Source organism: Tetranychus urticae, chromosome 1 (genome assembly GCF_039701765.1).
Source record: "Tetranychus urticae isolate SD_2017Ah chromosome 1, NJAU_TeUrti_SD_1.0, whole genome shotgun sequence".
Lineage (NCBI taxonomy): Eukaryota > Metazoa > Arthropoda > Arachnida > Trombidiformes > Tetranychidae > Tetranychus > Tetranychus urticae.
The window spans coordinates 21,093,171-21,116,075 of NC_142958.1; the positions used below are offsets into that span (position 1 = coordinate 21,093,171).

At 32.3% G+C, this 22,905-nt stretch overlaps 5 protein-coding genes and 1 pseudogene across 8 annotated transcripts; 2 read left to right on the plus strand and 4 right to left on the minus strand.

Moving 5' to 3' along the window:
* Positions 1-1,551: 1,551 nt before the first annotated feature.
* Positions 1,552-3,341, minus strand: LOC107372145 (cytochrome P450 2J4). The gene has a single exon (XM_015940308.3). It carries the CDS (start codon positions 3,293-3,295, stop codon positions 1,784-1,786), a length of 1,512 nt encoding a protein of 503 aa, XP_015795794.2. The 5' UTR covers positions 3,296-3,341; the 3' UTR covers positions 1,552-1,783.
* Positions 3,342-7,460: 4,119 nt separating this feature from the next.
* LOC107371896 (cytochrome P450 2J4-like) lies at positions 7,461-9,284 on the plus strand (annotated as a pseudogene). The gene has a single exon (XR_016197894.1). The product of XR_016197894.1 is annotated as a cytochrome P450 2J4-like (transcript).
* A 2,758-nt stretch (positions 9,285-12,042) lies between these two features.
* On the minus strand, positions 12,043-14,596 carry LOC107372144 (uncharacterized). The gene is made up of 3 exons (XM_015940307.3): positions 13,964-14,596; positions 13,729-13,881; positions 12,043-13,146 (listed from the first exon to the last, which is right to left on the minus strand). Exons 1-3 carry the CDS (start codon positions 14,373-14,375, stop codon positions 12,188-12,190), a joined length of 1,524 nt encoding a protein of 507 aa, XP_015795793.2. The 5' UTR covers positions 14,376-14,596; the 3' UTR covers positions 12,043-12,187.
* Positions 14,597-16,081: 1,485 nt separating this feature from the next.
* Positions 16,082-18,055, minus strand: LOC107372151 (uncharacterized). Its single transcript, XM_015940318.3, has 2 exons — positions 17,542-18,055; positions 16,082-17,208 (listed from the first exon to the last, which is right to left on the minus strand). Exons 1-2 carry the CDS (start codon positions 17,718-17,720, stop codon positions 16,554-16,556), a joined length of 834 nt encoding a protein of 277 aa, XP_015795804.1. The 5' UTR covers positions 17,721-18,055; the 3' UTR covers positions 16,082-16,553.
* A 134-nt stretch (positions 18,056-18,189) lies between these two features.
* On the minus strand, positions 18,190-20,024 carry Dph1 (diphthamide biosynthesis 1). The gene is made up of 2 exons (XM_015940317.3): positions 19,879-20,024; positions 18,190-19,600 (listed from the first exon to the last, which is right to left on the minus strand). Exon 2 carries the CDS (start codon positions 19,521-19,523, stop codon positions 18,243-18,245), a length of 1,281 nt encoding a protein of 426 aa, XP_015795803.2. The 5' UTR covers positions 19,524-19,600; positions 19,879-20,024; the 3' UTR covers positions 18,190-18,242.
* Positions 20,006-22,760, plus strand: LOC107372152 (uncharacterized). Of its 3 annotated transcripts, none has more exons than XM_015940320.3 (3): positions 20,006-21,140; positions 21,515-21,641; positions 22,029-22,760. In XM_015940320.3, the coding sequence occupies exons 1-3, from the start codon at positions 20,715-20,717 to the stop codon at positions 22,052-22,054; spliced, it is 579 nt and encodes a 192-aa protein (XP_015795806.1). In that variant the 5' UTR covers positions 20,006-20,714; the 3' UTR covers positions 22,055-22,760. The 3 variants fall into 3 exon arrangements, with proteins under 3 accessions (XP_015795806.1, XP_089122300.1, XP_015795805.1); XM_089266174.1 differs by having other exon boundaries at positions 21,515-21,614; XM_015940319.3 differs by lacking the exon at positions 22,029-22,760 and having other exon boundaries at positions 21,515-21,863.
* The last annotated feature ends 145 nt before the right edge of the window (positions 22,761-22,905 follow it).

Here is a 22,905-nt window from a genome sequence, read left to right on the forward strand (position 1 = left end):
AGGAGCTTCAGTAGCAATAATGATTTACACAATTCATCGAGATCCACTAATCTATCCTGATCCAGATTCATTCAATCCTGATCGATTTGATTCATATCACATATCTTCGATACCAGCTTATGCATTCATCAGTTTCAGAGCTGGCCAAAAGTTTGTATTTTGTATACTTTCAGAGCTTTGATAAAGACTGGTTCTGGAGTCGTTGTTTTTTTAACCTTTGTCATTGTGCCAGTCTTTCGAGTATTGGTTAAGTCCCAAAAATCAGGGTTTGTGCCACGAAGTTAACCACGTCCTCTACCATGACCTTTACCCTTTTAAAAATGGAAGGTTTTGGAGTTTCCTTTTCGAACTTCTTCCCTGCTTGGTCAAACTTTTTCATGATTTGGTCAAATTCAAGTCCTTTTTCTTAGTGATGAATGTGATGTTTGTGTTAATCGTGTCTTTTTAGTAACGACCTAGAAATCGCAATTAATGTACCTTTAAACCCAAAAAAACATTTTTAATTTGGGTTTTTATGGCTCTTCTAAAACTTTACTATTGACTGAAGAGCTTGACAATCCTTCTTAATTGTAGGTATTCACGAATCCTTTTTCATTTGTAATTTTAGTCTTATGGTCATGTTTAAGATACAAAATGTTTAAAACACTTTCTACCGCGAATACCTTACGCATTGTCAAACAATATTGTTTCAGACCAATTATTAATCCTGGTTCACCCAAAGCCTTAAGCTTGCTTTGCCTTGCTTTAAGCCGTTTAAGTCAGACAAAATATGGTATATAAAGAGATGAATACTTCAATGAAAACCATTTTCAACTTTCATCTTGAAACTCAAACACTTTATATTCACTAGCCTTTCAACTCTAGTCTCTTCGATTCTTCTTCAATCTATTATCTTCCTTTCAATCCCTACTTTTGTGAAAATGAAGTTCATATATTTATTGTGTATATCATTCATCATCTTCAGCTATGTTCAAGCTCTCCTTTTCAAAGACGATTCGATTTCTTCCGATGAAATTTATGAATTGCCGTATCCAAGTGATAACATCATCTACAAGAAGAAACCAGAGACTCTTCCACTTCGTGCACCATCAGTTTATCCAGTGATAAAAGAGGAAGTAACTCCGAAACCTTCCATTTTTAAAAGGATAAAAGACGTGAGAGATTCAACTTTATTAACTCTGCGCGATCACCTGGGTGCATTGCAATTTACTTTTATAGGATTGCTCGCAAGACTGGAAGAGCGACAAAAGTTAAAACAACAACAAAAACAACAAAAAGAACAAAAACAACAGAACCAGTCCCAATCAAAGCTAAAAAAGAATACAAAATAACAGCAACATAACCATTCTCATTAGTACCTTTGATTTGTTTAAACAATAACCAAAATAATTATATTGGTGCGATTGAATATTAAAAATGATTTGAAATGATCTCAATGAATTACTCTACTATGTGTATTCCAATATATTAAATCCAATATTGTAATAAATAAAATAAATTTCAAAAAGCAAAACATGTTTCATTATTTCGCTGATAAAATGACTGATGAAATTGTCTAAATTTAGTATTTCGTTTTTTCGAGCATTTCACGGTTTTAATTTTAGGACCAACATTAATGTTATAAGCTATGATTACAGTGATTACAATGGATAAAGTGATTCTTTTCTAGTCTAAATAATATCGGTTCATTTATGTTTAGAAAAAGTTATGATTATTTAAACAAATGATAAATCACTTCAAAATAATATTGATACACAAATATTAACATGAGAAACATTTAAGTTCAGTCAGAATTGGATATTTTCGCAAAAATTAAAGTTGGTAGGTTAGATGGACGTCTTGATAAACCAAAAGTTGCTTCAGTTGATATTTCTGTTCCTGGTTTAACTTTGACACGATATTTTTGTAATATACAGACTAAATACAAAAATAATTCAACATTGGCTAAACTTTCACCTGGACAGTTCCTTTTACCAGCACTGAAAGGTATAAGATGAGGTGGTTTCACTACTTTACTGCCATCTTCAGTAAGGTAACGAGTTGGATCAAATTTATCAGGATTAGGCCACAGGTTAGGATCACGATTAATTGACCAGAAATTGAAGATAACCAAAGTATCTTTGGGTATATTGTAATTGCCGATTTTTGTATCACTTGATGCTCGCCTGAGTAGATTATTTGGAGCAACGGAACCAATTCGATGTGCTTCATGAATGACAGCCATTGTAAAAGGCATTCTAATTCTATCAACATAATCTGGTCTTCTTTCAAATCCAATAACATCAGCTATCTCTGAACGTATTTTATCTTGAATCTCTGGATATCTGACTAAATATACCATTATCCATTCCATTGTACTCGACACAGCCGCAGTTCCAGCTCCATAAAATGCACCAGCATTCTTTTTCAATATTTCAATTGAGAAATTATCGTCGATTTGGTTTCGCTCCTCTCTTTTTTTCATCTCAGCAAGATAACCATCAATGTAATCTACAACTTCTTGAGAATTTTTTTCCTGATGTTTATCAATTTCATTCTGAATATGTGTATCGACGATTTGAAAGCACTTTATCAGTCTGGTTAAATTGATAAATTTGAATTTAAACACAAAGCTCGATAACCATGGCAGAAAAGCCATTACACCGGCAAAGTTAAGACTACTTCCGATTTCGTCATTTGCTGCTGAAATTTCGATAGCAGCAGGATCATTAAGATCATATTTATGGCCAAACAATAAAATTGAGACGTTATTCACTATAGAGTGGCCAATCTTTTTCTTAAAATCAACAGGTTTACCATCATTGTCCAAGGTTGTAAGAAACTGGTCAATCTCTTCTTTAACTAATGTTTCAATGGTACTCTTTCCAAGACCGATATCACGTAAAATGTGTAGTGATAAACGTCTATGTTCCTGCCAAGGACTGCCTGACATTTCACCAAGTGAACGTCCTTCACCACCACCAGGCAATAAAGATGCATGCGGTTTAGCAAGTAAGGCATCATTGGAAACAGCGTCTTTCAGGTGAGGCCAGTCACAAACCAAGACCACATCGTAAACACCCAATTTTAAACAATAAACTGGTCCATACTTTTTAGATAAGCGGTCAAATTCAAGATAAGTATGATCTCTAATGAAGGGTAAATAACCAACAATAGGAAGACCCCAAGGACCAGCTGGTAATGAACGAATCCTTTTTATTGTGTAAAACAAATACTTTACCAGCCAGAAGAGGGCAACTCCAATCAAAGTATTGACTAGAGGTTGCGATTCAAACAAATTATTAATTGAAAACATGTTCAAACTAAGCTGAAAACAAGTAAACTAAAATGAAATATTTACCACAATTAAGCTTTATATATAAACATTTTTCTAGCAACTGAGAAATTTTTGAGGTAAAACAAAAAATGTACGATTGAATTTCTGATAATAAATAATGAGATGAATAATGAAAGGTTTCAAGTGTAACCATTCTGAACTTACAGTAATCCCTCTCTAAATGAGGCTCTGGTTAAAGCTTTGTCTATTTTCCAAGGAAAATTCTGTCAACGAAATTTCGTTTGTTTTTCACGTGTTTTTTAAATGAAATTTTTCATTAAATAGGCAATGTTAAGTAAAAACAATTTGCAAGTACACAAAAAGTGTTCGCATTCTATTGTGAATTGCTGTAATTTACAGTCATCATAACAAATTCGCTCATTTTTTTAACATTAGATGTCTGAATCACTCACATGGTTGACTAAAGTGAAACTGATTAAACATTTGAACAGTCTTTGAAAGTCCGAAAAACCCAAATCACCAAATGGTTTTTTGGTTTAAAGATCTATTTATTGCAATCTCTAAATTGTTACCTGTTATTTTGCAACTGTTTAACGTAATCCCTCTCAAAGTGCGACATTACCACGGAAAAGGTCTATTCATGCAGCCGAAACTCTTTTAAATTAAAAAAGTCTTGATATAATTTAATTTAGTCGAAAAATCACAAATTAAAAAATTTTTTAACTTCTGACAAATGCCAGGCAATCTTTGGCATGAATATAGACGTTTGCCATTCCATATTTTACGTGCTGGCGGACTTGGAAAGAAAACAATCGAAACATTGGTTAAAGAAGAGATTGACCAGTTTCTTATAACTTTGGACAATTGTGGTGAATCTGTTGGTTTAAAAAAAAAGATTTCTCACTCTGTAACAAATAACGTCTCAATTTTATTGTTTGGCTCTTAATATGCTCATGATGATCCAGCTGCTATCGCATTTTCATCAGCAAATGCCGAAATCGGACGTGGATTCAACTGATGTGATCTAGTCGACAAGTTGATTAAAAGTACAATCTAAATACTTAAACACTTTCGAACCTTTCAATCTTTCATTCGAAGCTGTTATATTATATTATAGCTATTGTGATCTTTTCAGGTATTGACCTTTCAGGTTCGTGCTTTTCTTTTGCGTGGTTCGACTAAACAGAAAGTGCTTTAGTGAATAATGAACGGGTAGATTTTATGCAACATTTTGAGCGAATTTCATTGCTCAATCAACATTTGAATGGCTGATAATTGGAGGACTCAACATAGAATATAAGATAATAATATAGTAAATCAATAAATAGCATTGATAATACATTATTCCGTGCAATTGTCCTCATAAACACTCATAACTTATCTCATTCATCCATTCGATTAAACAGATTGTGTTATTACTCAAAATTACCTAACATCATGATCACTTGATATGTTCATGAATTAAGCTTCAACTAAAGTCTGTTTAGATCAATTCGAAGAGGCTCTTTGCAATTACAATTGTATAATAAATTTTATTTTTAATGTGTCCTGCAGTTGCCCTAACTTACGTTAGATTATTTGCAGGACCGAAATTTCAATAGGAAATTCAATATTTGCAATAAAGAAACTTTGATAAAACAATATAAACTCATGATCAGCGTGAAGAAGTAAGGTTCAGATAATGCGAGGTTAAGTACTATTCATGATATCAAATGTTGAACCGCAAAAAAAGCAAAGTCGAGCCAGAAAGAGCAATTACTTCAACCATAAACCTAACCATTTCTTTTATCCAATTTGCATTTAATCACGAGATCTGTTGAATTAGCAAAAACAAAATCGCAAAGAGTCAAGTTCGTCATCATCGAATATGTCGACTCAAGAAGATAGTTCGCTCATCAAGTGGTCCAAAGTTTTGCTCTTTCTGGTTCATGCTTTGCATTTTTTGACTCGACTAAACAAAATTAAATTTGATTTTTTTGTCTAGGTCTGCACACGGAAATACAAGAAACGATTTATGCTGACGATAAATTCGTGAGATAAATTCAATTTTAGGTGATAATATAGACGATACAAGATTCAATCAAAGCCAACAATTTAATTATTTGGATCAGTGTATTAAAGAAGGGTTTATTTCCACCAGTACCAATAATTGATCGTGAACTGGATCTGACTTGGAAAAGCTTCACGTTTATGATCACATGAAACGATTGTAAATGAGCGGATGAATGCCACGGAACATTATGAGTAAATTTCTATTGATTAATCAACTTTTGAATGGTGGACTGAATATTTATCTCAGTTATCCATTCGATTGAATCAAACACATATTATGTACTTGCAAATTTGTACTTACACTCAACATTACGCACAGTAATTATCAAAACCATTAGATAGCTTAAGATGTTTTATAAATGCTGTTTTAATAACAAACAGAGTTATTTATTAATAATATAAAGCTCGATTGAGGTTGGCATTTTATTTTAGTTTGCTTGATTTCAATTTTATTATGAAAAGTTTATCTAACATGTTTTTATTAATGATTAATAATTTGTTTGAATCGCAACCTCTAGTCAATACTTTGATTGGAGTTGCCCTCTTCTGGCTGGTAAAGTATTTGTTTTACACACTAAAGCAGTGAAACCACCTTATCTTATACCTTTCAGTGCTGGTAAAAGGAACTGTCCAGGTGAAAGTTTAGCCAATGTTGAATTGTTTTTGTATATTATTTGTATGTTACAAAAATATCGTGTCAAAGTTGAACCGGGAACAGAAATATCAACTGAAGCATCTTTTGGTTTATCGAGACGTCCATCTATCCTACCAACTTTAATTTTTAAGAAAATTTTCAATTCTGATTGAACTTAAATGTTTCTTATGTTGATATCCGCGTATCAAAATGATTTTCATTGTGATTTACCTGCTTTTCAAATGAGCTTTTCAAAGCAGAATTGAATCGATATTATTTTGACTGTAAAATAGATTCACAGTCGCTTCAGCTGGATTAAACACATAGTTGTTTAAAGTGAATTCAACTGCAATTTATTGATTAAAAATTTGAACAATTGTAGGAAAAAGATAAAAACCTAAACCTACAAATGTTTTTTTGGGTTAAAGATCTATTGCAATTTCTAAATTCTTATTATGTTATTTTGCAACTGTATAATGTTTGTTATTATTATATATGTTATAAATAAATGTGATATTTATTATGTAATGTAATTGTTGGCGACAAGCTGACTCGCGATGATTTCAGTGATAAAAATAGTCTGAGTCAAGTGGAAAAGCTCGGATTTGGACTTGGAAAAGCTTCACGTTTAAGATCAGATTAAACGATTGCCGGTAAATGAGCGGATGAATGTCATGTAACATATTGAGCGAATTTCTATTGATTAATCAACAATTCTATGGTTTAAAATTGAAGGGTTTATCATTGAAGATAAGTATATTATAAGTTAACACAATTTGTACAAAAAATACATTATTTCGTACAATCGTTCTTAAAACCACTTATTATTTATCTCAGTTATCCATCCAAACAAATCAAACATATATTGTGTATTTCAAATTGCTTTCACTCAACATTACATAAGTAATTATCATAAATTTAGATCACTTGATGTGTCTGTGAAAAATGTTATTAATATAAAGTCATTTTGGTAAACAATTCATTTTATTTTATTGCTTTCAGTTGTGTTTGATCAAACATGTTTTCTAGATACTGAAGCTAGTGAACTTAGTGAGTGAGTGAGCCGGTTATAGCCTGGCTTTAGTTTTAGCCAATTTTTTCCCCACTAAGCCAGCTTTAGTGAGTCAACTAAAAGCTCGCTAAAATGACTGAAATTTGAATTTCGAACTCAAGTTCGAGTGTTTTCAATAGTTGGTTTGACACTAACCAAAAAAGGTCACAGCTCACTCCTAAAAAATTGAAAAAAATTCTTTTCAATCATGACAATTCTGAATTTGTTTGGTATGATTGGTTGAACTATGATTGGTAATATCAATTTATAGTAATAAAATTTTGTCATAAAGTAAAAACAATACAGCTAATTTGCCTTTAGTCAGTCAGCTAGCCAAACATAAATTTCCAACTAAGACTAAGCCAATTAGTCGACTATTAGCTTAGTGAGTGAAAAATATCATCAAGTTAGTGAGCCGAGAGACTTTCGGCTCACTTCGGTATCTAATGTTTTCAATTAATATTAATAATTTGTTTGAATCGCAACCTCTAGTCAATACTTTGATTGGAGTTGCCCTCTTCTGGCTGGTAAAGTATTTGTTTTACACAATAAAAAGGATTCGTTCATTACCAGCTGGTCCTTGGGGTCTTCCCATTGTTGGTTATTTACCCTTTCTTGGTGATCATGTTTACCTTCAGTTTGACCAATTGTCTAAAAAGTATGGACCAGTTTATAGTTTGAAATTGGGTTCTTTCGATGTGGTCTTGGTTTGTGATTGGCCTCACATGAAAGAGGCTGTTTCCAATGATGCCTTACTTGCTCGACCGCATTCAGTTTTTTTCCCTGGTACCGTTACTGGACGTTCATTTGGTGAGATGTCAGGTAACCCATGGCGGGAACATAGACGTTTATCACTACATATTTTACGTGATGTTGGACTTGGAAAGAGTACCATTGAAACATTAGTTAAAGAAGAGATTGACCAGTTTCTTACAACTTTGGACAATGATGGTGAATCTGTTGATTTTAAAAAAAAGATTTCTCGCTCTGTAACAAATAACGTGTCAATTTTATTGTTTGGTCATAAATATGATTATGATGATCCTGCTGCTATCGCAATTTCAGCATCTAATGCCGAAATCGCAAGTAGTTTCAACTTCGCCGGTGTTATGGCTTTTCTACCCTGGTTGTCTAGCCTTGTGTTTAAATTTGAATTGTTCAATTCAAATAGGCTGAAAAAGTGCTTTAAAACCGTCGATTCACATATTCAGAATGAGATTGTCAAACATCAGGAAAAAAATTCGCAAGACGTTGTAGATTATATCGATGGTTATCTTGCTGAAAAGAAAAGTAGAGAAGAACGAAACCAAATCGACGATAATTTCTCAATTGATGTATTGAAACGCAATGCTACTGCATTCTACGGAGCTGGAAATGAGACTATATCAAGTACAATGGCATGGGTAATGATATATTTAGTCAAATATCCATAGTATCAAGATAAAATACGTTCAGAGATAGCTGATGTTATTGGATTTGAAAGAAGACCAGATTATGTTGATAGAATTAGAATGCCTTTTACAATGGCTTTCATTCATGAAATACACCGAATTGGTTCTGTTGTTGCAAATAATCTACTCAGGAGAGCTTCAAGTGATACAAAAATCGGTAATTACAATATTCCCAAGGATACTTTGGTTATCTTCAATTTCTGGTCAGTCAACCATGATCCTAAACTGTGGCCTAATCCTGATAAATTTGATCCAACTCGTTACCTTGCTGAAGATGGCAGTAAAGTAGCGAAACCACCTCATCTTATACCTTTCAGTGCCGGTAAAAGGAACTGTCCAGGTGAAGGTTTCGCCAATGTTGAATTATTTTTGTATATAGTTTGTATATTACAAAAATATCGTGTAAAAGTTAAACCAGGAACTGAAATATCAACTGAAGCAGCTTTTGGTTTATCAAGATGTCCATCCAACCTACCAACTTTAATCTTTGAGAAAATATCCAACTCCAACTGAACTTAAATATACAATATGTATGTCATGTTAGTATTAATATTTCTGTGTGAAAATGTTTTTTATTGTGATTTAACATTTTTTTAAATAATCATAACTTTCGAAGAAGAACTGAACCGAAACAAATGGTCAAAAACGGATAAATATCAATTTCTTCCAAATTTGAACTCTGTTGGTTTTAGGGACATAAAAACTTAGTGTATTATGAAAGCAGATTTTTTTCATGATTTTCATTTCAAATATGTAACTTTCAGTGAACAACTAGAAAATGCTCTTATTTTGAGAAATAAAAATTTCTGTTTTGTACAATAGGTCGTTCGATTTTCAGTTAAACCGACTTCTTTTTGTGGTAAGAGTTAGAGAGCTGACTTTTTTTCGGGTATAAAAATTGTTGTTACTCATCAGCACTTTTTTCAATTTAGCGACAGGTTTCTTTGTTTCGGCATCGGCCTGAAAACTGAACGAATATCGGAAACCATTTCACACCAGACCTAAATTAGACTAAATTAAAATTGAGATCAAGCAGTCCAAGTTACTCTCGATGCTGTTGCGCCTATGCATATTTGGTTAATTTCACTTGAAATATTACTTACCAAAAACTGAATTGCTTTGATGTTGATTTCAATTCCATGGTTCAAATAATGGATATCGATACAATCTTGCAACTAGAAAACACTAACAATTTAAATATTCAAACGCGAATGAATAAACAACATTTGTATACAATTTATAAATATTTTTATTTTAGTTTATGTGATTTGAATACATTTAGGAAAATTCAATGAATAGTTTGATTACAATTGTACAAATAGATTTTTTGTTATAAATTTGAGCATTTTGTCCATATCCGATTATCCAAATAATGCTTTTTTTATAATCTTGCAGTCCTTGGACATTGGCTTCACCTTCTTGACTTTGACAGCTTTGGGTACTATTCGGTCGTATACATAGACAGGTGCGAGTGTTGTAGTTATGGGCATTTTGGATTCTACGACTTTTTTCAACTTCTTTTGCTTAAGAGCACCCATTTTATCTTTCAGTTCCTTCTCGAGCTTCTTCATAGCCTGGTCAGCCTTCCTCTTAGCTTGGTCAACCGTCTTCTTGGCCTTGTCAACTTTATTTTTCAAGTTCTTTTCAAACTTCATCTTAGTTTGGTCAAGTTTATCTTTGAACGAGGGAAGAGTGGAAACTTCAACATCGTATGCTGGATAACCATATGATGGACGAGGTGGAATTATTGGCTTTTTAACTGAAGTTGACGACTGGTACTGACTAGAAGGAACGTCAGCTTTTTGTGACCATGAATCGTATTCACGAGGAGAAAAGTCACTCTCTATTTCCCCATAATAATCTTCTTGCTCGTCAGCCTTAACATAGCTGAAGATGATGAATGATAAACACAATAAATAGATGAACTTCATTTTCACAAAAGTAAAATTGGAAGGTAATAGATAATAGATTGAAGTAAGGTCGAATAGACAAGAGTTGAAAGACTAGAAGTATGATATACAAACAGTGTTGACTTTTCAAGAGGAAGGTTGAGAATGATTGGAATTGACAATTTTGGCCCTTTATATACCATATTTTGTCCGACTTAAACAGCTTAAAACAAAGTCTTTGGGTTAACCAGGGTTAATAATTGACCTGAAACAATATCGTTTGATAATGCCTAAGGTGTTCGCGGAATCTTGTGTTAAACGCTTTATCTTTGGACATGACCATAAGGCTAAAGTTAGATGCAAAGAATGTTCATGAAAATCTATGTTAAACAGGTTTGTCAAACTCTGTAGTCCATAGTAAAGCTGATTTTTCAAGTCTGAGATTGTTTAGTGAACGATTGAACAAGTTTTAGGGATTTAGGTTTGGTGAAAATATATTTGCTAGAATTGAAATTTTTACAGCTGGCTTTGTGAAAAGTAAAGGACAAAATCACCGCAAAAACAACCCAATTATGTTTTAGGTTACCAGAATCCAACTAGTCAGAAGATTTCAAGTCATTTGCAAGAGCAATTCACCTTTGCTCAATCTAATTGATGTATACAGTATATTAGGATGATAATTTGTTTCAAACACTTTTCTGGTTAACCTAAAAGTCGCAACATCTTTCTGGTTCGGCCTCTTTCAACTCCATTAACGACAACCATGATGATTCAACCTGCAATTTACACTATTACACTATTAAATGAGTTCAAGTTACTTCAACAGAAGTGATGTTTCTTAGTCATCATTAAAATACCATAAGATTGTCAATGTGTTCCGTTTGGTTGATTTGCTGGTTAACGATAATCTAATTTCACATCATTATTAGCTAATAATTTACAACAATATTTTTAAATATGGCCATTAAAGCCTCAACTAACCATAGAAAGCATAGAAGCAAATTGAAGCTCATTTTTTTCAAATTGCTTTAATGACCTACACAACAATAAGCAAAGAGTGCCTAGTTCAAAAGCCTTAAGCTGTGAGCTTTGAACTTGTAAATTTGATATAAGGAGTAAATGCCAAAAATTTTCCTTTCAAGTTAAGAGTAGTGTTTGTAGGAGCATAAAAAGTGAGTCCACTAGTGCTATTAAAAATTTTGTCCGATCGACGGTTTTCTGCAAAATCGCATCAAAGTGAAACTTCGATTGCCTTTCTTCAAATAAGTAGATTTTTTCATAAAACTCATTTGATGGCTCAGTTTTAGATTGATTGACTTACAAACAAAAAAGAGTTTACTTTTGATTGAACAAGTGTCATCGTGATTTAGGTTTAGTGAAATATATTGTTCAAACGGTTAGCAGTAAGTTTTATATAAAAAAGAGTTTCACTTGTTGAACTTTCTGAATTGAGAAAATGAAGCTTTTTTCACTTAAAAATAGCTTTTCAATCAATCTTTACCTCATCTTTGAACATTTACAAATTGTTAGAATAGATATTCCTAAACAGTTTATTTGATCTCATTTTTTTAAGTGTATCAATTCACTTGTTTGATTGGACATTTATTTCAATTAATCAGTAGAGGCTATTATAGAGAGTAAAAGGTTCAAACAATTGCATATCAACCTAGTTGGTTTTGGTAAATTTTTGGTTGAATTATTTGCAAGATATGAGTGATTAGAGCTGTTTTGAATGAAGACTAACGAAGTAAGTGAAGATACAATTTAACGTCTACTTCGCATTGAAATTATGTTATTAACAATGTAAGGAAAGTATCCAGTGAATTAATTTCGTTATTTTTTAGATGTAAGCTCAATTTTGTTTGCTTGACTTTCCTTTTCCTTTTCAGCAATCAAAACTAAATCCCATTTCTGCTTTTTTATATTGAGTACAATAGCATTAGCTAAAGGAATAGAGAATAATAAACCAGTAATTATGTACACAAGACCAGGATTAGAGCTCAATGTTGCTGTAAATACTTTGCTGTAAAACACTGATGAAATTGTTGGAGCGAATCCGCCAATAGCTGATGAAAATGCATAGATTTGTCCAATCTCGTCTTTATGAATCAAACGGGAAATGATTGATCGATCAGCAACAAATATGACACCAGCAAAAGAACCAAATATGGAGAAGAAGAAGGCTATTGGACTGAGGATAAAACCTTTGCTGATAAAAGCAACCATTATTGAAACAATACCAATTATGGCCAATGAAGTATCATGAAGATTCATTTTATGAATGAATAGTGGAGGACCAATAAATGCACCCAGAGCAGGGAAAACAATGACAATGGAACCGTAATTTCCGATTTGTTCAGCACTCCAATGATATACTTTTTGGCTAAACTGGAATCCTATACTTTGTTCACCCAAATAACAAATGTTTGATATAAATCCAGTCAGTATTGTTGCTATCAAATACCAATGAGCATTATTTGGTCTTTTTTTGAAAACTGTGCGACTTGCATGAAGGATATTTTCTGGTTTGATTATATCGTAAATTATTTGTTTCACTGTTTTATTTTTATTTTCATTATTTTCAAAACTTGAAGCATCACCATTTGCTTGAGATTCATCTGTTTTAACCTGCTCGTCAGCAGCGTCATATAAAAACACCATAACCCAAATAGCCGCAATAACCCCAAATACAGATGAAATTATATAAACTCCAATGTAGTTACGATGCTGATTCGGGAACCATGGTTTAGATGCGAGTAAACCTCCACCCAAAAGGTTTGCAATAGGCATGGCTGTCAAAGAAAAAATCAAGTACAATAAGAATTTTAATCATTCAAGAATATGTGATCAAAATTTGCTAATTCTAATCATTATCATCAGTTAATTATTCTGCTTGATTGCTGATAAAATTGTGTTTTTGACGATTTTATATGAGAAGTTTCAAAAAATAACAATACCCTTTCTATGGAGGTTCAATGTTAAATGGAGCCTCGAGTATCCCGGAATAATTAAATACTAGTAATAATTGAAACTAACAAATTTTTATCAGTGATTATATGGAATTTTAGCTTTCGATTGATTTTAATTTTCTTGATTCTGAATTTTTGATCACTTTTAATTAACAATTTGATTTGAGAAGGGAAATTTTCAAAATATGATAATTTATTTGTATCAAAACTTAAGTATGTTAATCAATGTTGTTAATCATGAAATTTCGTGCGAATTAAAGAACAGACATTGATTTGATAATTTTGAAAAATTTTACTATATTTACTAATCATTTCAAAATCATTAAAAACCGATAAAAACTTTTCGGTTTGCCTAATGTAATAAATCAAATAATGAGTTTCGATATGAGTAAAGATATAACTTACTTGCAAATAAGCCAATTTCGAGTATTGTAAACCTAACAGCTCGAAACTTGGCTGGTGTCTTTCTTGTTACATAAGTATAGGTTCCTATTGTGACAATGATTCCGCTCCCGGTGAGCACTGGAACCAAATGTGCCCATAATAACGAGTCAGCGACTGCAAATTAAACGTTTAGCATCAAATGATTTGTTTTAGTACTGAATGGCTGACTAATCAATCACGAGTATCTATTGCTTACCCATTTCAAAGTGTAAACATTGATGTATAATCATGACGTGTTGACAGATTTTCGCTAAAGGTGCAACACCAAGAAGATATCGTAGATGACCAGGATATTTATCCATCCAATAACCCAAAATGAGTGATAAAAGTATCGCTGGTATTGTTGTCATTAGAGTGATATTCATTTTAAGTGTCGTTGTGTCTTTCAAAACATCATTCTTGACTGCATCCAATTCAGGTCCAGCAGTTTCCAAATTTAAACAGACACTTTCATTTTGCGAATATTTGTTGATACAATATTTATCCTGCATCAGTTGGTTGAGAGCAATTCCAGGCAATGAACTACTCAAAATTGCTAAAAAGAAGAAAACATCGATTCTTAAAAGTTTAGAAAGTTCCCAAACCTCTTTGGAAGTGATTTTAGCCATTTTGAGCACTTTGATTGGAATCGACTGTGAAAACGTTATTCACTATTAACACAATGTTGAATATTGTTGTCAAACACTTGTGTATCACGAAAAATAAACTGGTATAAATTGAAATTCACATTGAGTAAACTTCACTATTTATGCATCAGATTTTTGAACAATCAAAAGATTACAAATATTATTTCGTTAGCTCATTGTTTACGCGCAAAATAAAGACATTCCCAGACCATTAGATAGGCTTATCGGTTCGCATAAACTGCAAAATAATCAAGCACAGATGTACCAAAAGACGCCCTCTTTGATCTCACAAAAATTACGGTAGAAGATTTGAAAAAGGTAAAATTAATTCAATATGTAATCAAATTTATCGCTCGATAATTGCTCATTACTCGATAATCACAAAAATTTGATTATCAAGAGCAAAAGATTTCCCTGAATAGGAAAACTTTATTCTGTTTCAACCATCAGTTTCACCATATGGATTTTATTTAAACAAATATTTGTTATTGAAAATAACTTGTTAGTTTCAAGAGTTCTGGGGTTTCGTTTAAACCTTTTGCATTCTATGACCATAAGAATTAGTGAGCTGAAACTTATTATTCGGGGATATTGTTGGTTCAATAAAGTCTAATGATTGGTCAAAGAATCATCTCTTTGCTCTTGATCTCTATGATGAACAAAAACTGTCGATCGGACAAATTTTTTAATAGCACTGATGGACTCAGTTTTTATGCTCCTACAAACCCAAAAAGGCCCTACTCTTTGCTCGAAAGGAAACTTTTGGCAAACTCTTTTCCTTTAATGGACTTCTATTTTCTTCATATTTCCCTTGAATCTGGTTTAGCTTTGAATTTTGATAAAGGTTTCAGTGGTTTGTTTAACAAGCTATAAAAGTAAATTAAGGTTTGGTCTAAAGAAAGAATCACTTTAGTTAGAGATTGATTGACTTACAAACAAAAAAAGAGTTTACTTTTGATTGAACAAGTGTCATCGTGATTTAGGTTTAGTGAAATATATTGTTCAAACGGTTAGCAGTAAGTTTTATATAAAAAAGAGTTTCACTTGTTGAACTTTCTGAATTGAGAAAATGAAGCTTTTTTCACTTAAAAATAGCTTTTCAATCAATCTTTACCTCATCTTTGAACACTTACAAATTGTTAGAATAGATATTCCTAAACAGTTTATTTGATCTCATTTTTTTAAGTGTATAAATTCACTTGTTTGATTGGACATTTATTGCAATTAATCAGTAGAGTTTATTATAGAGAGTAAAAGGTTCAAACAATTGAATATCAACCTAGTTGGTTGAGTTGATTAGTTATTAATTTGAGATGTACACTTTGAAAATTGATCTTTAGTTTCAAAATATATCAATCGTTTTAAAATAACATAAAACCATATATCAGTGATCAATTGCATGAAGGCTCAACTTGATTATAAAATATATTTTGATTTTCTTTCCAATTTGAGAAAATTTCCAATTTTTGAAATGATTGAAACTTGGGATTGTTCAAATCAGAAACTTTTTTCTCAGTTTTGTTAATTTAATACTTATCTATTTTATCCTCAATCCAGTTTGAAACTGCTTTGGATTTAATGTTTTGGGATTAAAGTTCACTGGTTCAGTAAAGATATTAATGGTCAAGTATTTCATTACAACTTTGTCAATTTTACCAAGTTGAACAAAGGTATAAGCGTTAAGATGGTTAATTTGAAAAAAGGTTTATTTTGAGTGCAAAAGTGTGAAATAGAGATTAATTACAAACATTACAGAAAATGTAAAATATAACTTAAATTTGGTAAACCAGAATTTTTTAGATTTCCGTTGGTCATTGTTTTTTGTCAATTTTGGTGTAGCCTTTGTTTGTTTTGGGATTATCATGGATGGTGAAAATGAAACAGCATGAAAGAAATCAGCATTTAGATAGACTTGGTGCTTACATTTTTCAAGTTGAGCGTGGGTTGAACAGTTTGAGTGTAATATGTAACCAGTAATGGGACGGAATGATGTTTGTTTGTATTTCTCAACAATCTTTTTTGATGCATTATAATTGCAGTAATATGAGTATAATGATATGGAGTGACTATGATTACCATAGTTGAGATGAGATGAAAGAGATGAATTTGACGGCAAAAATGCAGTTTATATTGACAATAAGGTTAACTTGTGAAAAAATCTTAAAAACGGCCTCCAACCTCAATTGAATCGTCACCAAAAGCAGTCATTTCAGCCGAATTTAGATAGATGAGTTCAGCACATTTTTGAGAAGTTGTTATTCGGGCCCAATTAATACTTAAATTAATCAGATAATTAAGAAAACCAGAACAAAGTAGTAGAAATCCAACGAAACAGAGAATAATGTAGAGGTATAGATTGGAAAGGTAATCGACACACAATTTTTTTAACTTGTAACCTTCAAAAACGAGTAGATGGTCTGTTTCATTAGGCTTGATATTGAGCAATGGTGCAAATAATTTAAGATTTAACTGTTGTGAGCTGTCAGTGACTTCACTTGGAGGTAGATGATTAGATCCATTGGGTTCATCATAAGTACGACCCTCACTACATAATCTAGACATTATGTAACAAATAAAGAGAGCAACGGTAAATGCAATAGTTAAGGCCAGGATAAGATAGAAGAGTATATAATTGGCAATGAAAACACATTTAACCAGACAACTTGTCGCAGATCCACAAAAAGTGCAGCCTGGTTGTCCTGTATAATGTGAAGTATTTCGACCTGTGGTCATACATCCAATCATCAGGTTGATTAGTATAATTGCAGATAAGAAAGCACAAAAAATGATGTAGACCACTTTGAAATCATTGAACCTGAAGATAACAATAAAAGAAAAGAAAAATAAATAAATAAATGGAATTAAAAAAATTTACTTTAAAAGTTTTACTTGAGTGACATAAAAGCTAACTGTTTACATAAACATATTCATTTTGCGGTTTTCATAGCGTGAGAAAATCATCCAACTTGGTTTCTTGTATTAAAATAGCTAAATACCAGAGATAAAGCTTTGAGAGAAACAAGATGAAGCATTGATAACCCTGGATCAAGGTGAAATACTTTTCTTTTTTAAGAGATACAAAAGGTCTTTAAAATGCAAAATGGATGAAATGACAAGTTATCAAAAATTGTCTAAGTTTATTACTTACCATAAATATTTACGATGCAATAATTCAAATATTAATCTATCAGCTATGGCAGTTGATTCTAGTAGTGAAACAAGTATAATGGCAACACCACAAAGTGCCAAAATTGTGGCTAAAACGGTTCCATAAGGTATTCTTAGAAGGCAAGATTTAAAACAGGCTTTTGATGAAGATTGTAGCATCGTGTTTAGTGAGAGTAAATGTTGCTTATCGGCAAACAATGAAAGATGATGGTACAATTAAACTGAATAAACAATGTTAGGAGAGGTAATAGTTGAAATTTAGATGATCAAACATAGAAAGTATAGGTTGGGCTGATGCATATGAAATGAAACATACTCTGAATAAAAGTAAATAACTTAAATTATGGTTAATGTACACTAAAACACAAACACTTTGATGAAGTTTGACTAAAATATTTTATCATTCAATATTATTGTTGAATAAACTACGGGAACAGTTTAAAAAGCAAGTAATCAATGCTTTACAGTATTTCATTATTTCAAATTGGGAAATATTTGGCTAATAAAAAACCTTTCAGAAATAAAAACAGAAAACACCTCTCAAAGTTTCACCGTTAGATGGCATGCACAATGCAAAGAGCGCAAAATTCAAGTAAATTTAGTAATAAATTCAAGTAATTCGGTCAACTAAATGTCGCAAAATAACAATTTATTAAATCAATGAAGGAAATGTTCGCCCTTTTATTTACAATCACAAGTTTTATTGCAGCGATGAATTGGAGTCCAGTTACCAAGGGAAGCTGAAGCATAAAAGTCCATTGGATAGCCATTTTTTTCTTGACTGCTTAAAATTGTTTCACTTGGTTTACTATTCATAAATGAGTCCATAGTTAGATTAAATTCATAAGGGTTTAACAATGGATGGTCTTTGAATTCATCACCCCAATCAATACTAAGGCGAGGGCATGATGTTTGAACCCAAATATCTACAGAGTCACCCAGTTCTTTCAACAATGGTGGCTTGATTTCTGGTATTAATAAAGTTACGTGTTGACAGTTTGGAGCTTCCTTTTTAAATCTATTGACCATATTTTCAAGAACTTTAGGACTCCCTTGTCTACCCAAAGTTCCTAAAATGAATCCAAATACACCACCTTTTTCAAGAACTTTAACTGCTTGGGCAATAGATCTGCGTCTTTGTGTGATCATTTCAGGATAATCGTATGATTCAATGGTGATACATTTATCGTAAGGGTTGTATTTGTAATATGTTGCAACCCAAGGATTAGCAATCATCACAGCTTCCATATGGAACCTTCCATCAGCAACAAATAACACTATCGACGTATTACGATCAAGAATAGGAGCAGTACAGCCAAGAATTTCTCCACGAGATAAAGGTCTGATTTGAGGGACAACCATGTTGTAACCTTCTGTGTTTAGTTCTTGGACCGCTTTATTAACTGAATCTATGAACTGGATAGTCCCAAAAACAGCTATATTCTCGTGCTTTTTATCTTCAAAATTTAGTTTGACGGTTTCGATGAAATTCCAATAATCAAACTGTATCTCAACAACTATATAGAGGACCTTTACTCCTGAGACTATGTTATTGAAAGGTATCAAACATGAATGGCCAAAATGTACTAAAAGTGTGCAATTTGCTAAGGAAGCAAGATAATCTTCAACACAACAGGCACCATAAGTAACATCTCCGATGATAAACGCAGTGGCATCCGTAAACTGTTCAATAATTGTAGCTATTGCTGTAGAGAAGATGAAAAGTCCTTCTGGGAATTGAAGAGCAACTCGATTTGATCCAGTTTCGCGTATTTTCCAAATAATACGAGGTATGTCAAAATTGTAATTGCTGGGTAGACTAACCTTAATTTGATAATTCAATGATGGATCATTGAGAATATCATAAGGCACTGATGATGATGAATGCTGTTCAGTTTTTCTAGAAATAGTTTTCCTTTCCTCTACAGGTTTAGCAGCAACAACAATACATTCGTGATCCATTATCAAGATGATATAAGCTTGGCCTCACGCTATTAAATCAATAAGAACCAATGAGATATGTTGTTTAGATCAAACTCCTAAAAAAATAGATAAAAAAACAAATTTGTTAAGTACTTGATAAATAAAGCTCATTATTAATGAGTCGTTAAACAGTTTTCCGAAGTAAACAATCAATCAACAGGTAACAACAGGTAATCATGATCGTAATCTAAGCCAAAAATCAGTTTAATCATTTAAATTGTAAACTCTGGGTAAACAACACAACACTTGTTAGGATTGGTATAGAAAAGCAAGAACAGCTCCAAAAAAAAACGAGGGAAAAACATGAAAGTGGTGAAATAGAGAAAGATAGTACCTTAGTTATCATCAAATTGTTGTGAATGGAAACAATTAATCGATAATCACTGATAATCCATTGAAATAAATTCGGTGACAAATTAGATTTAAGATGGTTAGAAAAATAGTAAACATCACATTTTTACCAAGACTCATAGGAAAACAACATCTGACTGTATGATTATTGACTCCACTTGTATGACATGTCTCTCTCTTATCGTTAGATTTCCTTTGCTTGTTTCCGTTACACTATTTTCATCTCTTATTTTTATAAAATTATAATTGACACGTTTTACTCAAGTGTTTAATTATTATTACTTTATTATTACCACCAGATTGGCCTTCAATAACTTATCCTGCCTGTTTCGAAAACCTTAGTTAACCCTTGATAAGGGTAATATTTCCAATCTCAACAGCACAAACAAGTGATCACACTGTGTTTAACAATAGTCATCTCTTTGATTTTCCTTGCTTCTCTTGGTTACATCACTTCATCGGCTGGCTGGGTGGTTGTGTTCATATTCGTTTTTTCGGTATTTTTAACCCTTATAATTTGTCTAATTTGTTTCACTGCGTGTAGCAAATTAGTCAATGATTACTTCAGTGAAGATAACAACTCGAAGAAGCTCTAATTTATACAATATACTTGCATCCTACATTGTTTACATGTTTACTCCAACCAGTTACTCTATACCTTTTCCTATGTTAGTTCATTCTGTTTCCCTCTAACCTTTAATTTTCCTCCAACTATAAGATTTCCCATTCTAGTCCAATCTGTTTAATAATTTAGTAGTGATAATACTAAAGTATTACTAAAAGTGCAGTGTTCCACTACATATATTGATTAAAGCTCATATGGCGAGTCCTCTAGGCTCATTTTCTGGTTCTTCAAGCCATTCTCTTCGAAGCTCCAGAAAAGACAGCAATACCGGTGAACCTAATTCATCGTCAGATGTTCACCATTCTCACCATTCCCATAATTATGGACATTTTCGAAGTCATTCATCGTCACGAGAGGGAAGATCTTTTGTCGGTACTGGAGGTATAGTTACAGGTAATCCTGCCTGGCTTCAGCGTAAAATCCATTTGAGACCTGCTTTAAGAGGATGCCATTTAATTACAGATGAAGTGCTTAAACAATTGCCAGAATTGTCTAAATTTTATGTTGGAATGTGTCATATTCACGTTCTCCACACGTCTGCTAGTCTTGCTCTCAATGAAAATTGGGATCCTGATGTGAGAGAGGACATGGAAATGTTTTTATCTAGATTAGTGCCTGAGGTGAGTACAATTCAGCAATAGACTACAAATCAATCTGAATCAAATAATGTTCAGTGTAAAATTTTGGCCAATAGTCAATATAAATGATAACCAATCGATAGTCTTAGTCAGCTGAATTGATAGTTTCTCCTCTATAATATTAACAAATATTTGGCGGGGATATCTATTGAATCATGGTCAAGTTCATGGTGATTATAGAATAACTTGAAATTTTGACTGTTTCTTTGCTAAAATAATAACCTACTTGAAGGTTAAAAGCTACATTGTTTAAAATTATTGGCTAAACCTTCCATTAGTTCTATTCCATTGATGATTATTGATGAGTTAATGCTAATTTTTATTGATTTAATAATTTTCCTCCTTTTTTCTATTAGAGCACTCCATTCCGTCACTCCTGTGAAGGACCAGATGATATGCCTGCTCATATCAAAGCCTGTTTTCTTGGAGCATCTCTCACCATTCCAGTTTCAGATGGTAAATTAACATTAGGCCCTTGGCAAGGTATTTGGCTTTGCGAACATCGTAATCGAGCTGGTTCAAGACAAATTGTTGTTACTCTGAATGGTTTCTTAAAGAATGAACCATCCTAAAGCAATGAATGCTACAGAAATGTCTCGAGCTACTCATGAAACAACAAAGACAATTTCTTAAAATGAAAGTCTTTAACTTCACTAATTAACCGTCAGCAACGTCGGACAATAAAATGAAGGCCATTTTCGGACAGATAACTTTACATCATTCACTCATCACCCAACTCCATTCTCGCAACAAAAAGTGCTAAAACCAGAAACAATGATTTCAAAAACTATTTACAATTTAGTCAATTTCAATATTCAAAATTAGGCTCACTTATAATTTTTTCTCATCTCTCTCTTTTCTCTGTTCAAGATCAAGTAAAAAATGTATACTTGTAAATCCTGTTGTTTATTGGTGTTTGGCGATCAAGAAACAAGTGATCTAATGCGTTGTACTCTTCAGTAATGATTCAAGAGCCATTTTGGAAGTAAATCTGCATCCATTTTCCTGTTTCTTTGCTTATTCAAGGTCTCACTGCTTCACACAATCAAACTTGTCCAGAAGTAACTCATTTCACCATGAAATTATCAACGAAAACCTTTCACCTCTACGGAAGTCATCGAACATGGATCTTTCTTTACCTTAAACTAATGCAACTTACATTAATAATCATTCAAAAATCATCCTGTAAAAATAGCTTATAAGAACGAATCAACACAATATTGATTCTGATGCATATAACTGTTAGCAATTCAGCAGAATGATGTCTAGAATCTAAGAAACCTTTTGATTATGGAACTATCATTGAAACTAAAATAATTAGCTTAATTACAGTTAGTGATGAGTGCAAGTTATTTTGTTAATAATTTAAAGTCAGACATTATTTGCCCATTTGATTTAATCTGAGAAACTGCTTTGTTATTTTCCCATTACAACTCAGTGAATTTTGAATTATTATTGATGGATAACTAACATTTCTTTTAATTCAGCAAAAAATAACCGTGTGTTAATTTAATTGTAAAATAACAAGATAAAACAATTATGTACTGCAATCCTTGCCATCCAAATACAAACGTCCTTTGACGCATCGACAAATTTATAAAATGTATTATTTCAAGTTTATCAAATTGGTTGTCCAAACAAAACTCAAAGTCAATAACGATAACAATGATCAAGTCTTGAATAATCTTGTAAGAATCAAATTAATTCACTCGTTTCCTTAGAAAATTTACTTTTCAAATTTGGAGCC

Bases quoted from the DNA above. Each gene is read 5' to 3' on its own strand.
- LOC107372144 (XM_015940307.3), bottom strand. From the start codon at position 14,375: ATGGCTAAAATCACTTCCAAAGAGGTTTGGGAACTTTCTAAACTTTTA. The intron at 13,882-13,963 runs GTAAGCAATAGA...TTTAATTTGCAG, and splicing joins ATGTTTACACTTTGAAATGG to TCGCTGACTCGTTATTATGG. The intron at 13,147-13,728 runs GTAAGTTATATC...TTTCTTTGACAG, and splicing joins CGAAATTGGCTTATTTGCAA to CCATGCCTATTGCAAACCTT.
- Dph1 (XM_015940317.3), bottom strand. From the start codon at position 19,523: ATGGATCACGAATGTATTGTTGTTGCTGCTAAACCTGTAGAGGAAAGG.
- LOC107372152 (XM_015940319.3), top strand. From the start codon at position 20,715: ATGGCGAGTCCTCTAGGCTCATTTTCTGGTTCTTCAAGCCATTCTCTT. The intron at 21,141-21,514 runs GTGAGTACAATT...TTTTTCTATTAG, and splicing joins TATCTAGATTAGTGCCTGAG to AGCACTCCATTCCGTCACTC.
- LOC107372151 (XM_015940318.3), bottom strand. From the start codon at position 17,720: ATGCTACAATCTTCATCAAAAGCCTGTTTTAAATCTTGCCTTCTAAGA. The intron at 17,209-17,541 runs GTAAGTAATAAA...TGTTATCTTCAG, and splicing joins TTGCATCGTAAATATTTATG to GTTCAATGATTTCAAAGTGG.
- LOC107372145 (XM_015940308.3), bottom strand. From the start codon at position 3,295: ATGTTTTCAATTAATAATTTGTTTGAATCGCAACCTCTAGTCAATACT.